Raw genomic sequence first — 17081 nt, forward strand, 5'->3', positions numbered from 1 at the left:
GACCGACAATTGCGCTGGCCTCGGCTTGCATTATGTATTATTTATGCCTTAGGGAGGCTTGTATAGTACAAAGCCGTAATAATATTGCACATTCAGTTTAAAAAAAAACGATCGGCTGCCCTCGGCTTTGTAGAGTCGTCTTTTGTAACCGACTTTAAAAAAATGGACGTGGTTATACGTTCGGCTGTATGTATGTTTTCAGATATAGTCGTCAATTGTGGACCGATTTTGAAAAATCTTTTTTTGTTTGAAAGGGTGCACTCTCGTGGTGGTTCCATTGTCACCAAGTCAGATTCTGATGAGGGGATCCCATGAAAATCAAAGGAAATCCTCCAATTTTACAGGCATGTCCGTGTATTCACCAATTTCTCCGTCAAATTGCGGATCGATTTTGAAAATTCTTCTTTGGTTTGAAAGGGTATTTATCTCGAGGTGGTCCTTGATGCTGCTCTGGGTTCGTTTCGGCTACCACAAACTACTAATTATAATATTAGAAATTTAATATACTTACTTGTCTGTTTCAGATTGCCATGAAAATGTCTGGCAAAACAGGCAAGACGTCAAAAATAGCTGCTGGAGTGCTTTTTACTGTGAACCTTGTTGTCATGGTGAGTAAGTTTCTATTTATAGTCAGAAAACTGTACAAAGAGTGTCACCACACCTATCGACTTAGTGACGTCCTTTTTTTTAATTGATGATTTTTTATAACATGTCGTGCACTGGTGGTAAGCCTATCCATAACAGTTGCAGTGCCATTCAGAGCTTTAAATCGAAAAGATTTGACTGGCGCTGCCAATCTGCCCGTCGCCCTGAGACATAAGTTGACAAGTCCCATGTGCCTGTAATAAAATTTGCAGCAGAAATAGGTAAGGTGGCAGCACTTCTTAGGACGAACTGTTTCACAAGGAGCTTTAGTGCTACTAAAATCCGTGGTCAAGTGGTTTGCACACCTGTTTTCACGGTGTCACCATCTCTGATGTCCAGGGTTCGATCCCCAGACGGGTTAATGTAGAAAGCTAGCTTTTCTATATTGTCTCGGTTCTGGGTGCTTGTGGCACCTTCGTTGTTTCCGATTTCGCTTTTAAATTTTTATTGAATTGATATTCAATTACTTTTTTTGTGAAATTACTCCACTATAGTTTGTCTTAATTATTAATACAAAGATCGAACAGTTAGAAAAAATCCTTCGATCGGGCCGGATCCGTACCGACGTCTTCTAGTAAACCGTGACAGTCGCTATGTCAACTAAGAAGGAATTTTTTTCTAATTGCTCGATATTTGTATTAATAATTATAACAAACTAGTGGAGTAATTTCACATAAAAATAATTGAATATCAATTCAACTTTATTACTGTTAAAAATTTTATGAAAACTACAACCCGGCAAATGTCATTTTTACTCCGTCTTCAAAATAGACAGACTATAATGTCAGTACAGAGTACTAAAAAAACCGACCTCAAAAGTACGTGGAATTACGTCAATTTGCTAAGTTTTATTGAAATATCCCCTAGTTCGCCACTATACAGGACTTGACACTGGAGATAATAAAAATTGGTTCTGACTACTCAAAGTATATTGAGAGAAAAACGCCTTGAATTGAAGAAATAGCAAAATCAACCATTAAAATAATTGTTCCTAAACTAAAGTTAGGCACTATTTATAAAAATAAACCTTCATGCGTGAACAGCCACCCTTAAAGGTGGATGATTTTCTTCATAAAGAAATGGAACCACTATGGAAGTACCCCCTTTCCAACAAAAAAAGAATCATGAAAATCGGTTCACAAATACCGGAGTTATCGCGTAACATACATACAAAACAAAAAGAACATACAGTCGAATTGAGAACCTCCTCCTTTTTTGAAGTCGGTTAAAAATAGCCTATAAGAATGGAAACCTGCTTTTGAAATAGTCTAAAAAGTCGCATTTTTCAAGAGATTTTTCGACTCAGAGTCTCGATTTACAGCCCTACTTTTAACTCAATTACCCATCATAAGTTATACATTAATAAACACCAATGATTATATACAAATTACAGTGTAGAAATGTCCAAAATGCTGTATATCAAGGACAAGGCTGACCGAATTAAAGCCTTGGTATCTTCAAGGCCTCGTGACCTAGATGAATAATTGCTACCTAGACTTAATGAAAACCTTCAACTAGAGTGTTCATGAACTTTCAGCCTTTATTCTTAGATTTCAGTATGTTGTTTTATGTTGTAAAAAGTACAAGAGGGTAAGTGATGTCGAAAACTAGGCTTCGGACGAAAGAAAGGCAAAAGCGGAAATTTCTAAATTCGTAATTAACATTTTTCTACGTATGTAAGTTTAAATATTTGTAGGTTTTTCGGATAAAAAGAATAGTTAAAAAATCATAAACATTTATTCATAATTTCATGTCAATTTAGTACCTTATATGTCAATGAAAATGTTAACTAAACAAATGTATTGAAGTGCTTTATAAACTGCCTCGGTGGCCGAACGGTCACCATGCCGGACTCCGACGCAGAGGTCCCAGATTCGATTCCCGGGCCGGGAGATATATTTTTAAGGCCTACAATTATTTATCTCGTGAGCTTGGGTGTTATTTGTGGTTGTCTATGTGTGTGTCCATGGCACCCACCTCACAGGGTGTCCCTAGCGGGGCTATGTTGGCTGAAACTGACATTAAAGAAAATAATATTATTTAAAATTAAAAAAATCCGATAAAATAAAAAAAGAGCGCTGTATTAGCCAAATTTTTTACCTGAAGCGAAAGGAAGACGCTCGGAGCGCTAGTGATGTCGTCGGATAGGTGATTGTATACGCGATGGCTCATTGCATGAATGGTCCGCGTCGCCTTCTCAAGCCGGTGAAGATCGCCGCGGAGACGGCTTCCGTATCGCAGTGTGTACTGCTCATTGTCGCATCTCTGTGCGAACTGATACAAATGATTACGAGCATACATGGCTATCTGAAGAAACAGCAGACAGGGAAGCGTCAGTATCCCTAAGGACGCAAAGTACGACCGTGTTCACTTATTATAGCAGTAGAGCTCCTTGTGAGAGAGTTCGTCCGGAGTACTGCCACCACATACTTACATTATATTCACATCGCACTATCAATATAATAGTGTATTAACTCAAAAATTGTATTTATTCAGAAGAGATGAAAAAGTAATTACTCACTATTGTATGTACTGGTTAAAGTTTAAACAATTAACTGTTGTTTATGTATTGCAGACATTTAAACAACCCCTTTGACGTAGGTGGGTACAGTAATCTCACAGCATTATAGCGCAATCTTTTTGATAAACGAAATAAACATTAAACTAAATAAAGAGAAATAATTTTTAAACAAGAGAAATTGTAACTATTACTATTAATAATAATATTTTAAATATTTTATTACCATAATAAATTTTTGTATATACTAACAACAATAACTAACAATATTAGTACTTGATCGAATTCTTCAACCTGTTTATACATTGCTTTACATTTTTACATGTTAATATTGTCTGTATAAGGTGTTTAGGTAAAGTGTTTAGCGTATCCGGGAGCACGTAACCTCTTGTTCTTTGCTCATATACATTTATATATTTCGGTAAATTGTAAGTCAGTAAGTACGATAAACTACGCAAATTAGAAGGTCTCCTTTTTTGTTCCAAGTCATGAATTAGTGTGAAGCTTTCACAAATAGTTAGCATTCTTATTTTATCAAATAAAATTAGAACTTTACAGCTACCAAATAATTGTGCGTAGTCATCCTTGTACATGTTTTTAATTTTAACAAGTACAATTATTTTAAGTAGTGTTGTTTGTAGGTTGTATATATCTTCTAAGTAAGTATTTTAGGTACCTCCGTAGCTGTTCAACACGTATATATATATATAAAGTAAGGACTGTTTTGTCCAAACTGTTTAGTTGTTTCTTATAATATTTTAACGACTGTTTTATTGACGTGCAGAGAATCAAATTTTAATTTCATTACGCTTGAATTTCACATATTTTGGGTTATAACACTATTGTAATAACAGTGCAATATATACATACACCCACATACATACATATACGTACAATACTCGTTGATATCCAATTACTTTGAATAATAATTATAAACACAATAGTAATCAGAAGGAACAACTATTCAATATGATAGAAACTTCACGCTTATACCTGTACAGAAGGGTACTAAAGATATCCACGACCTGTAGCTCGAGTGTAAGTTTTTCATCATGGCAAACGTAACGAACGCGTTTGCGTTAAAATCGTAATTAGTATGGGAACATGAACAGTGCCTCTGGCGGTACTGGATTCAATAATTATAATTGCTACACTTCCTATAAACTGGAGAGCGTTTGCCGATATTGGTACGACAAAATGGGCGGGAGAAAAGGACTTTATACCTAGGTGTAGTTACGAACGGGTACTTCTAGCTTTTAGACTATTGAAGTCAGTGTGCCCTTTGAACATGCTGTATATTCGACAATTATTAAGATATACATATTTCCAAAAAAAAAAATAGATTGGCCTTTATTTCTTGATCCCGAATATATATGAAACTCAACTGTGATAAAAATTAGAGATGCGTCGAGCACAATTTTTACCGAGTAACCGAGTACCGAATATTACTCGGTGTAACATACTCGGCCGAGTTACTCGGCTCATTATAACCGGAACTCGATGATCGTAAATGTCCCATTGCTCTAGAATTAGACCGATATGTCAATGAAACTTTATTGTCGCGGGAGCAGAGTCCTTTCCAATTGTGGGCAGGGCATAAAACAAGATATTTAAAACTGGCACAGTTAGCGCGAGTGTTTTTATGTGCACCTGCAAGCACTGTGTTTAGCGAGCCGTTATTTTCCGAAGCGAGTAATGTGTATGAAGAAAAAAGGAAAAGACTATTAATACTTGAACGCGCAGAAACCCTTGTATTCCTGAATCATAACTTGCCTTTGTTAAATTTTAATTTAAGCTTTTTGTTTAAGATTAATAATGTAAGCTTTTTTTTAAATTACTAAATTGCTACAAATTGTTACAATTGTCTAGAATTTGTAGTAATAAATCTCTTTCGATTATTTTAAATATATTGTTGGTTTTACTTTGTTATGTCTATAGCTGTAATGCTTTATTTTAACCGAAGAGTACGAGTTGTATAAAAACGGCCGAGTACACCGAGTACCGAGTAGCAAACGAGTACTCCGCGCATCTCTAATAAAAATGTTAGTTGTGCCCTTTTTCGTTTCGAGGACACAAACTTTTGAAGTCGGTTTTTTTATGAAAGAGTTATAATATTTTGTAAAATCAAGCATTGTTATTTCAGGTATTGTGCACGCTGCTTTTTTCATTTGCGCTCTGGATGATATCATCGCCCAGGACTCTCTCTAATGCTATTCAGGGATTTGGGACGCCATCAATGAGGGTAAGTGTTTAAGGGTTTATTTTATTGTATCATTTTAAAACTGCCTCTGTGGCCGAACGGTCACCTTCCTGGTCTGCCACGCAGATTTCCGGGCTAAGAAAAACATTTGTATGGCTTACATTTATTCCTCTTGTAAGTTTGGGTGTCATTTGTGGTTGTCTATGTGTGTGTCCATGGCACCCGCGATACAGGCTAGTAATAAGTTAATACTATATATATAATAAGTTTTGGTAGTGTGGGCCTATGAGTGTGTGTTTAGTTATTTTTTCTTTTTTATTCTTTTCTTGTCATCTCGAATCATCAATTCAATCATTTTTTCAATCATCATTTTCGAACGGAATTCTTCAGAACCGATTAAAATTCACATTTAATAAGACCCCGATGTAAAACAGCATACTCCAAAAAAGTTAATAAAGTTGTGGCGGTTTTCGAAGTCACTTAATATTACGGTATGACTGTTGCAGTCTCTTTGGATGAGAGTCTCCATGGAGAGTGTCAGGCTTGCTAAAGATTTTTGATGTTTTTAGGACGGAAAAAAAAATACAGGAATAGTCTATGGTTTTAGTTGAGTTAATATTTGAGGATACGCTCTGTACCTTTTGGAGGGAAAAGTGTCGTTTTTATTTTGACTTTCAATTATTTTGTGAAATCTAGTTTAAAGTGGAATAGGATAGTGATATTGTGCCTTAATCGAAGATTAAAATGCGAAATTATACGAATTTCGAACTAAAATACCCGTATCGGCCCGTTATAAGGAATCCCGAGTCAATCCAAGCACGCCGCCTCAAATTGTCTATCCTCTTTGTGGTGGCCATATTTACAGAAACATAATTAAACTTCATGTTTAGGCTGATGGCTTTGCCAAAGCCTTAATAAATTAAAAAAAAAAAATATTTGATGTGTTTTCAAATTCTCGGAATTATTTGTAAAATTATGAAACATTATAGTCCTTTTATAATTTATGTGTAATCCTCGTAATCCTTTTATAATATATTCACGAGGCCATTACATTATACAATAAGAAGGAACGATAAATTCCCCAAAAAGTCACCATTTGCAAGCAAGGAAAATGTAATGAAAAACATGAAAAACTTTCAATTTTCTTTATTGTCATTTGTTATCAATGAGTATTGTAATAAAATATTATTTCAATGATTTTGTGACATTTATTCACAAAAGAATAAATAAATAAATCTTTCTAGCTTAATCATTCTGGAATATTGGCAAAGTTATATCTGAAAAACAACAACTAACAGCAACCTTCCAGAAACAGACTGTAAGACAAGCAGCAGCTTGGCTTACAGTCTGTTTCTGGAAGGCTTGTAAATTATTCCAACTTGCCATTTAGGTCATACCACGAGTCGAACATCCGCAATGAATATCAACATCTGTGAATGCGGATGCTGATGCGGATATTAACAGCAGTAGAGCTTCTGGTGAAAGAGTTCGTCCAGGGAAATTCTGCCACTTTTTCTATTTCTTTCTAGTTTTAGCGGGTAAGATACCGGTGAAATTACAGACACATGGGACTTGTCAACTTATGTCTCAGGGTGAAAGGCGCAATGGCAGTGCACCTCAGATCTTTGTGATAATACCGAGTGACGGGACGAACAAGTCATGCGCCTGGTGGTAAGCGACACGCCTGTCCATAGCAGTTGCAGTGCCACTCAGAGCTTTAAATTGCAAAGATCTTCATCAAAAGTTGACAAGTCCCGTGTGTAACAGGCACACATTTCACCAGCACTCTTAATGCAGACTTTACTGCTTGTCGGCAGAACTCTTCGATGAATTCTTTCACAGGGAGCTCTACTGCTAATAAAAAAAATGAATTATAATTTTTTTAAATCATGAAGTAGTTTAAGAGTTGTATAGTCTACAGACTGTCCTGGTTTGATAGGTAAATAAAGTATCTGAATCGGGAAGGTCGGGCATCGGGCAGTACGTTGCCATAAAATGAAATGTAAACGAAATTAAATTATTTATTGGTAACAATGTTATACGTTACTATGGTTACAAGTCAATTATTAATACCATTCAACATTTGTAAAACGGACATTACATTAATATTACATTTCAAGTCAGTAACTACGTCATTCACTATTAATTATAAAATAAAACAGTAGGTACGTAGCATTCCATTTACAATACATTATAAGTAAGTCACATTAACATTATATTACATGCTTAGAATAATAACGTATAGAATGATAGTTTCTTATCAAACGAACTGTCACAAGTGAGGCAAAAATCAAATTCATGTAGGCTAGTTTTAGTAGTAGGTTAATTTTCGGTTTTAGTGAATATTTATATAAAAATACAAGTTGAAACAAGTTACTTCCTTGTGGAATGTGATGTTAGTATCTATTTTATGTTTGTCTGACGTATTTTTACACTTATTTACCGCACATTTCGTCATTTTTAGCTAAAATTCTTAATCTGTTCGCGGTGCAAGTTGACCTTGAGCACTGAAGGCCCGCGCGCTCGTGTAGGCCCTTTTGGCGCGCTTCAATTTGCCTCACTTAGCGTGTGCGGACTAGGTTTCTATGCGTTATTATTCTAAGATTACATGTAATAAAATAAAATAAGTACAATATCAAATAATCAAATATAAATCATGATACGATAGAAATTACATTGTGACATTTGATTTTAAGAAATAAGGAATTCTTTAAAATCATAGAATTGTTCTTCTAGTAGCCACTTCTTTAACTTAATCTTAAAACTAAACAGTGAAGCTGCATCTTTGATGTCATACGGTATCTTATTGTATACTAATGTTCCTATCGCGTAGACAGATTGTTCTGACTTGGTTAATTTGGACGGAATCTTTTTAAGGTCGTCGAAATATGTGTTGCTGCGTAGTGCATACCTCAAGTTCATCCCATTACGCTGAAACTTTTCTAAGTTGTTATCCCTTACACGCTTAACCGACACGTGTTTGTTAAAGACTCGAGTTTATTGCATAAATTATTTACAGATTCAAAGCTATACTTATAAGTCGTCAGTTGACACGGTTCTCATAAACATTGTTTGTATGTTAGTACCATTAAATAGAACAAAATACAAAACTCTTGCTGTAAGCAATAATAAAGACCTAGATTATTCTTCGGTTAGTGTTTGTTTAGGCAAGAAGGTTCCAATATAGTAGAGTTAGACTAAATAGGGTGAACAAGACTCAACACAGGAGATAGAAAATCGGTGCTCACTGCTTAAAGTGTATAAAGGGAGGCCTTACGACTTGAGCATAGCCGCCACTGTGCGCATGGTGGAGATTGTACATTTCTGCCGTCCACTATCTAAAATGCGGCTAACTGACAAATGGTCAAATATCCGTTTTAAATAGCAAAAGATAGAGCACAAAATTCTCTTTTAAAAACACTTAAAATTAGTTAACGTGTTCGACTATAACTTCGGTATTTGTGAACCGATTTTCATGATTCTTTTTTTTTGTTGGAAAAGGGGTACTTCCATAGTGGTCCCATTTCATTTTGAAGAAAATCATCCACTTCCAAGGATGGCTGTTCACGCATAAAGATTCATTTTTATAAATAGCGCCTAACTTTAATTTAGAAGCAATTACTTTAATGGTTGATTTTGCTATTTCTCCAACTCAAGGCGTTTTTGTCTCAATACACTTTGAGTAGTGAGAACCAATTTTTATTATCTCCAGTGTCAAGTCCTGTATAATGGACAACTAGGGAATATTTCAATAAAACTTAGCAAATAGACGTAATTCCACGTACTTTTGAGGTCGGTTTTTTTAGTACTCTGTACTGAGATTATTATTTTGCTAAATCAAGAGGTACTGGTCGGTCATATGTACATACAATGCACCATATTAGATGGGCTAGTTGCTACTACGCAAGGGATGCTTTTAAGAAACCGAAGGAGACCTTGATAAAGATAACGTAACGTTTAAACATTTAGTCAAGTAGTTAACTGGAAGCGGTAGATTCAACGCTAAATGCGGCGTTTACGTACGGGAGTGGAATTTCAAACATATTACCGAAAACCCATATAGACAGTCTATGCCATTAGAGCCTCAATGAGTCAATTCCAAATTAACAACCTTATGAACACTAATTTTAAACCGTTTTACGTATAAAGTCATACATTTTTTAAATTAAGTCACTGTCATTCTAAAGGTGCAAATGCATTTTTTTCGAAACCACGTGTGGTTAACTGCCTCTGTGGCCGAACGGTTACCGTGCTGCATTGCCACACTCAGGTTCCTGGTTGGTTTCCCGAGCTGAGAGAAATATTTGCATGGCCTACATTTATTTAGGTTACAATGAACTCGAAGTCAGGATAAATGTAGCGTTAGTAACATATATTTTTAAATTACTACTGGGGGGGGAAATGAAAACGCGGATGTACTAAGGCGCTTAAATTTTAATGTGCCAACCGGGTAAGTGGAACGTAGGCGACAGCCGCAGCTGCTGGTGGTTAACTTACATAAATAAATAAAAAAATTGTCTCCTGGGTTTGGGTGTAAACGGGTTTCCCTAATGGGGGGATATGAGTGTGTACGTTATTTATTATTTTTTATTATTATTATAGTTGCTATTGGACACCTTGTGAGAATCGTCTTATAAATCGAACGTGCCTGTTTCTCTACTTACATGCAACTTTTCAGTAGTTTACATGCTATCTTAACCCGGTCATTACAGTATGTAGAGCACAAGGGTCGCCAGAAGACGACAATTGGAATCGCGTTTGTAAAATTCCTCGTGCCGTTACAAATAAATTTTCCGCAGCCAAGACCATAATGACACTTTGGACTTTAAAGCGTTCATACAGCGTTTGCGCAATACGTTCCGAGAAATGACGGGCCGAAATATCGTATTTTTTTGGATTCGTATCGGACTTAGTGCAGAAGCGACATCCGAAGTGGGTAAGAGTTTTCTAGATTTGTACAGTCTCTGATTGCACAAACGCGCTTATTGCAAGCAGCACAGAGTTTTTTTTTATAGCATCGTACTATTGAAACTTGAGTCGCGGATGCCATGGACACCCACATAGACAACCACAAATTGCTACTCAAACTCACGAGATAAACAAATATAGGCCATGCAAATATTTCTCCCGGCTCGGGAGCCGAGCCCGAGACCTCTGCGTAGCAGTGCAGCATGGCAACCTGTGGCAGTGAGGCAGTTAAATAATAGAGTCGAATTTAAATTCTTAATGAGTCTATATCTATATCTATGAGTTTATATAACCACATTGGATAAAGACACGGTCTTTGAAAAACGTTTAAAAGAATTTTTAAACAAAAAAACCTATTATACTATGTCTGAATTTTTTGGCGATAAATGTATTTGAAATTGATTTCATGTCTGTATGAAATTTTGGTAATAATAGTAAATACAATTCAGTAAAAATTATTATTAGCAATAAGTTTACGAATAATATATATTATAATAGTATTATAATAGTAAAATAAATGTACGAATAATATATATTATGATATAGGTTAAAAGAATTTTTTTTAACATATATTTTTAACATATATAAATTGTATCATTAGGTTTAAGTTTAAATTGTGCTACGCCCTAACAGGGTATCACATGTATGTATCTAAGTTTATTAAAATGTGAATTGCAAGCTCATTTTCAGCTCATCATCAGAAATTAAATTAAATCTAATAAAAATGTTCAATAATTATAAAAATAATAATTTAATTAATTTTAAGATAAAAATCTTGTGTAATAATTATGTTTATTAATAATTATAGAATCTATAATATAATTAATTACCTAAACTAATTAACTACGTTCAAGCTTGCAATGTATTTAAATTTCATTGTAACTTTGCTACACCCTTACATCATCATCCATGTGAAATGCAAATAAATGAATATAAATGAATATCAGTTCAAATGGTTTTGTTTGATTCCACATAACAGTGACAGTGTTGAATTAATCACTATGGAAAAATAGTAAAAGTAGAAAAGATATACTCTGATTAGTATAAATTTTATTTACCAAGAATGGAATTTTAAATTCTCTTGCGTGTACGAGAATTGTGAACGTCTGACAACCCTGACTATCGATTGCGATAGAGCACAATGCGAAGTGCATGTCACGCCATGGCACCACTACCGGGTCAAACTGAATATAGGCATGATGACGTGATGTTTTGCAACATTAAGTCTGCTGTAAATGTGCGGTAAGAAAAAGAGGTCAGGTAAAGCTGGTTGTGAAATAGTTTGTGGCCTAGCATTAGCGAAAAGAAAAAAGGCTCAGTCCACATAATTTATTTGCAAGTAGAAACAAAACGGCATTAACAATAAAATTATAAAATGATATAAAAAAAATATACAATCAGTATAAACATTCCCTACTAAACAGTCCAGGCAATGTTCTATATATAGGCCCGGCGCCTACTGATGGGACGGAATGACAGGGGACTCTTCGGCATCCCTACATCAAGCGCACATTGACGGCTTATGTCGCGATATCCTTAAGCGCGCTAAAGCTTCCTTAGGCATGCCGATGCATTCGCGACATCGTGCTCGCGCCTGTCGTGCGTGCCGACGCATCCCCAAAGTTGCCGAAGCATCCCCAACGCTGCTTAAGCATCTCCAAGGCTTCCGAAGCATCCTCAAGGCTGTCTAGGTATTCACGCTTCGCCTATCGAACGGGCATCATCCGGCGTAGTGGAAGTTTGCGGGGCGCGCTGAAGTTAGGAGAACGAACGCTCGATCGCTGTCTCGCTCAGCTAACGTTCACTGGGCTGGTCATGCGAACATTTATTGTCAATTTTACCTATTTTATGAATTTGTGAAGATTTATACGTATACTTATATTATCGTGCATGTACCTCATGGACTTGGAGTGTCATTGCTCACCACATCACCCTTTTAAGCGTGCACACTAGGCATTGCATCCCGTGCCGTCTTTAAAGAGATTAACATTCTTACACTAACGTCACAGTACATTTATGAAAATGTTATTTACCATCTTGCCACCTTGCCTATTTCTACCGCCAAGCAGTAATGTCAGCATTACTGTGTTCTAGTTTTGAAGGGTAAGGGTGCTGTTAAAATTACAGACACATGGGACTTGTGAACTTATGTCTCAGGGTGACGGGCAGTGCCCCTCAGATCTTTTCGATTTAAAGCTCTGAGTGGCACTGCAACTTTTATAGACAGGCGAGTAGCTTACCATCAGGTGCACGACTAGTTCGTTCCGTCCATTATCGGCAATAACTGATGTTAAAGTAAAAAAAATCAGCTTCAAAGATAGTTCCTGGCTGAATGAAGAAATATATTTCTCACAAATGGCGCTGCAGCAGAAAAAAGTCGTTAAAAAACCAAAACAATGATCTGCACCCTAGCATATTGAAAGATTTCGTAAAGTCGACTGGTTCGTTCCGTGACTTAGTTGGCACAGCATCTGGCTGGTACGTATCGAAGAATTTTTTCTAGGTGTTCGATCTTTGTATTAATAATTATAAGAAACTAGTGGAGTAATTTCACAAAAAAATATTTGAATATCCCAATAGACCGAGCGCTTTTGGAAGCAGCGTCAAGGTGGGAATCTGGCCACTGGCTACACGCTTTCCCCTCTGCCAGTACCGTTACCTTCCTGAGCGCCGAGATCATTCGCATAGCTGCAGGCCTCCGCCTTGGTGTCCCAGTTTGCTCCCCTCATCGGTGACCTTGCGGCAAAGACGTAAGTGCTCTGGGTCACCACGGTCTTTCCAGCCAGCTGAGCGCCGGCCGTATCTCCCGCCATGCAAACCTCAACGACATCATTAATAGTGGCCTTTGCCACTATTAACGTGCCCGCTATACTCGAGCCAAACGGCATGTCGTGAGCGGATGGCAAACGCCAGAACGGAATGAATTTCATCCCTTGGAGTATGGGTCGGGTACTGGTGTGGGACGCCACATATGCCACATGTGCCCCACCCATATCTCCAGCAAACCAGCAAAAGGGCTGGCTCCGCAGCTGAGCTGGTCGAAAGAATAAAAAGTAGTAATAATAAGTATCTCGGCTCCGACTACCTATTTACAGCCTTTGGAAACGAAACTCTTGGCCCTTGGAGTCCCAGTGCCCTTCACATTTACAAAATTTTATCTAAAAAATTAATGGACTGTCTGGGAAATCCAAGGGCCAGCAGCTACCTTGCCCAACGCATTAGCATAGTAATACAAATGGGGAACGCTGCCAGCATCTTGGGCACCTTGCTGCCCCCTGGGGTCCCCACCCAATTTTATTCATAATATAAACATCCTAGTTTTACTTTCTAGTATTTAAACTTTTATTGTCTCTTTTACCTTACCTGTATATTATCAAAATAAAAATAGTATAAACTTAATTGCAATACAAAAATGTTTAAAGGGAAATAAAAATTATCCCAGTACAGAATGCTAACAAACGGACCTCAAAAGTCATTCATCCCCTAGTTTGCCACCCTTAGCGGTGGAATATTTTTTTGAAATTTAAATGGGACCACTACAGAGGTACCCTCTTTCCAACAAAAAAAATCATAAAATCGGTTTACAAATCGCGTAACATAAACAAACAAAAAAAAGAACATCCTCCTCCTGTTTTTGAAGTCGGTTAGAAGATCACGTGATAAAAGCACTTTCAAACACTTCGCTTAAAACATTTCCCTTTCAAGGGTACGAAATATAAGTGACTATAGATCCTCAATCAAAAATTATATTTACGAAACATCATACACGTCAAAGCAATTTCATGAATTACCTTTGCCGGATAATGGTCACAATACCCTCATTCGTGTGATTGTAAGTGTCAATGGAACACGACTTATTGTTTGCGATAGTATGATAAGGGTTAATTGCCTATGTGTTCTGTTTGACATAGTTTTTTGTTTAATTTATATCACACAGTCAAAATCTGACTCTTATCAAGCAGATCTTTTTGAAATCAATCACAAGTTTTGATTGAATCGCTCACAACCATAGATCCACAGAACCATAGATAGAATAAAATTGTTGCTGTTAGAGCGACGCCATACGAGCGTTGCCGATGCGTTGCGTGTCGTCGTAACAAAACTAGCCAAACTTGTACCGCGTCACCCCTACTCCCCATAACATAAATGATACCATCTCTAAGGTAGTTTATTGGTTTAATGCTAACAATTTATTGCTTAATGCCAAGAAGACAAAAAATCGACTAGTCCAAGCATAGAAATAAACGGAGAAAAGTTAGACCTTGTTAATAAAGCAGTCTTCTTGGGAATGACCTTAGATAGTAAACTTCAATGGTTTCCACATATATCTTCCTTGGCCAGCAGATTAATCTCCGCTGCATACGCAGTCCGCAGAAAACATGATCTTACCGATGTTAGTACTGCTAGACTAGTTTACTTTAGTTACTTCCATTGTATAATGTCCTACGGGATTCTAATGTGGAGTAAAGCGGCAGATATTCAAACCATATTTGTATTGCAAAAACGAGCGATTCGTTCTATGTACCGTCTAGGCTCTCGGGTTTCTCTCAGAGAAAAGTTTAAGGAGACTGGTATCATGACTGTGGCATCACAGTACATTTACTCAAATATTTTATATGCCCGCAAAAATATACATAATTTCAATAAGAAAGAAAATATCCATAATATTAACCTTAGAGCTAAATCCAAACTCTTGGTACCACGATTTCGTTTAACGAAGGTAAACAACTCTTTTATGGGGAACTGTATACGTTTTTACAATAAGATTTCGGAGCATATATTAATTTTATAATTTCCTAAGTTTAAAAACTACATTAAAAAGATTTTGATCGAAAAATCATATCACAAAATTGAAGACTACGTGTTTACGTGTCACGACGCAGAACACGACGTCATATCATAGAAACTCACGGTACGCTCCCCAGTGCCGCATTCATTTGTTATTCAATGTTCAAAGAACTGCTTGGCGGTAGAAATAGGTAAGTATTTCCCTGGACGAATTCTGTCACAAGGAACCCATCACTTTGTATTCTAATAAAAAAGCTCTGAGTGCCACTGCAACTGGAATGGACCAGCGTGATTCTTACCATCAGGCTAAGACTAAGGCAGACTTGTTTGTCCCGTCACTTGCCATGATAAAAAAATTAGCTTATTGCTTCAACAAAAATCAACAAAAACAAACTATGACAAAATGCCCTTTGTTGCCCGTGGAACTACCAGCAGAACTACTAGTAGTTCCACGGACAATAATAATCTCCCGTGGAACTACCACCACATCACATTTTATACGCCTTAAAACTATTATATCTATAAACAGTCTTATTATGGTATAGGTTTAGACAAAAGTTCTCTATAAATGGTTTTAGAAAAAAGAAATTGGTCTTACAGACGACTTGTTTCACTCAAGTAAAAATTTTAAAACCCTAATACCAAACAACTTAATTAAGCGTGATCTCTCTTAAGATTTACTCTTATAGTCCATATTTTAAGTTCATCTGTAGATCATCTGATTCTTTTTAGTAAAATTGTTCTATACACATCCAGTAAAGTCTATTAATACTCTAAAACTAGTGTTCTTAAGTTTATTCTAGATATATTTCATTTATAGATATTCTGCAGTATAAGCTTATTAGGTTATAGTGCGTCTTCAGTAGATTTTATTTAAAAAATACTATAATTAGGGTTTTTACTCTATTGGACGTTGTAAGAGTTCATGCAAAATGGATAAAGTAAAGAATATTAAAAGATCTGATGAAGATGGTGAACCTTGGATATTATGTCACATCATTCGACACATTAGTCGGTAATTCGCGCGCGAGACGGGCATGCAGTATTTTTGTTTGTTGACAAATAAATAAGCATTGTGAAGTAATTCCGTGTTCTGAAGCGATAGAAACAGTTGAAATGAGCGCGTAAACTACTGTACTTCAATGTTATGTATGTGTATTGCGCCGTCTATCAATAGAATACAGTGAAATCATTGAGTGAAATGTGGTTGGTGTGAAGAAATAACCTCAATTTTGTAATGAAAATTTTATTTCTTCCAACATAAGTTAGGTATGTCATTGAAATATACCTTATCTGATAGGGTACTTATCCACCTTTCATTATTCATTATTATACAGAATAACGTTTTTATGCCACAAATTGGATTTTTTAAATTGTTTTTTGACCTTGTGTTTTGAAAAGTTTTTTATTGCATAATACGCTCACCATTCCTATAACTTTTACTCCATAAAAAGGTTTTGTAATACTGTCAAAAGAAAAAATCGCTTAGAAACATCGCGTTTTGTAGACAATCATAAAAGCGTCATAGGAGTGAATATTCTTCTATAGTTTATATATACTTTTAAAGTTTATATTTTGTAAGCCTTTGAACTTGAAATCTATTAGTATTAAGAGAATTGTGTCTTACGTTTGTAACGCTTTAGTTACTTTGATTTTAAAATAGCATTACTAAGAAAACTATCATAGACTATAAATTATCCAAAAACTGTCTACAAAAATAAATCCTGTTCTACAAATGATCTTGTAGCATTCTAGAAGGGTTACTTGAGAGAAAAGATAAGAATCACTGTTAACACTACCTACAGATAATTTCTCAAAGCACACTTGTGATTTACTAATAAAGTTGTGCCCACTTTACTGTAAATTATCTAGAAACCTTATTCAAGATATCTTGAGGGAATTTGAACTCTTAAAATGTACAATCGAATTAAATTCTATTAGATATCTTATAGTATATATTTA

General features: G+C 36.0%; 1 protein-coding gene across 1 annotated transcript in view; it reads left to right on the top strand.

Moving 5' to 3' along the window:
• Positions 1-449: 449 nt before the first annotated feature.
• LOC113229178 overlaps positions 450-17081 on the top strand; it is a 24591-nt gene continuing 7959 nt past the window's right edge. Inside the window, exons 1-3 of the mRNA XM_026462697.1 lie at positions 450-608; positions 5307-5405; positions 11892-12022. Coding sequence (XP_026318482.1) covers positions 531-608; positions 5307-5405; positions 11892-12022 — 308 coding nt within the window. The 5' untranslated portion in view covers positions 450-530. The remainder of the gene's footprint in view (positions 609-5306; positions 5406-11891; positions 12023-17081) is intronic.

Source organism: Hyposmocoma kahamanoa, unplaced genomic scaffold (assembly GCF_003589595.1).
Source record: "Hyposmocoma kahamanoa isolate Upper Pololo Valley unplaced genomic scaffold, ASM358959v1 289, whole genome shotgun sequence".
In the NCBI taxonomy this organism is placed as follows: domain Eukaryota; kingdom Metazoa; phylum Arthropoda; class Insecta; order Lepidoptera; family Cosmopterigidae; genus Hyposmocoma; species Hyposmocoma kahamanoa.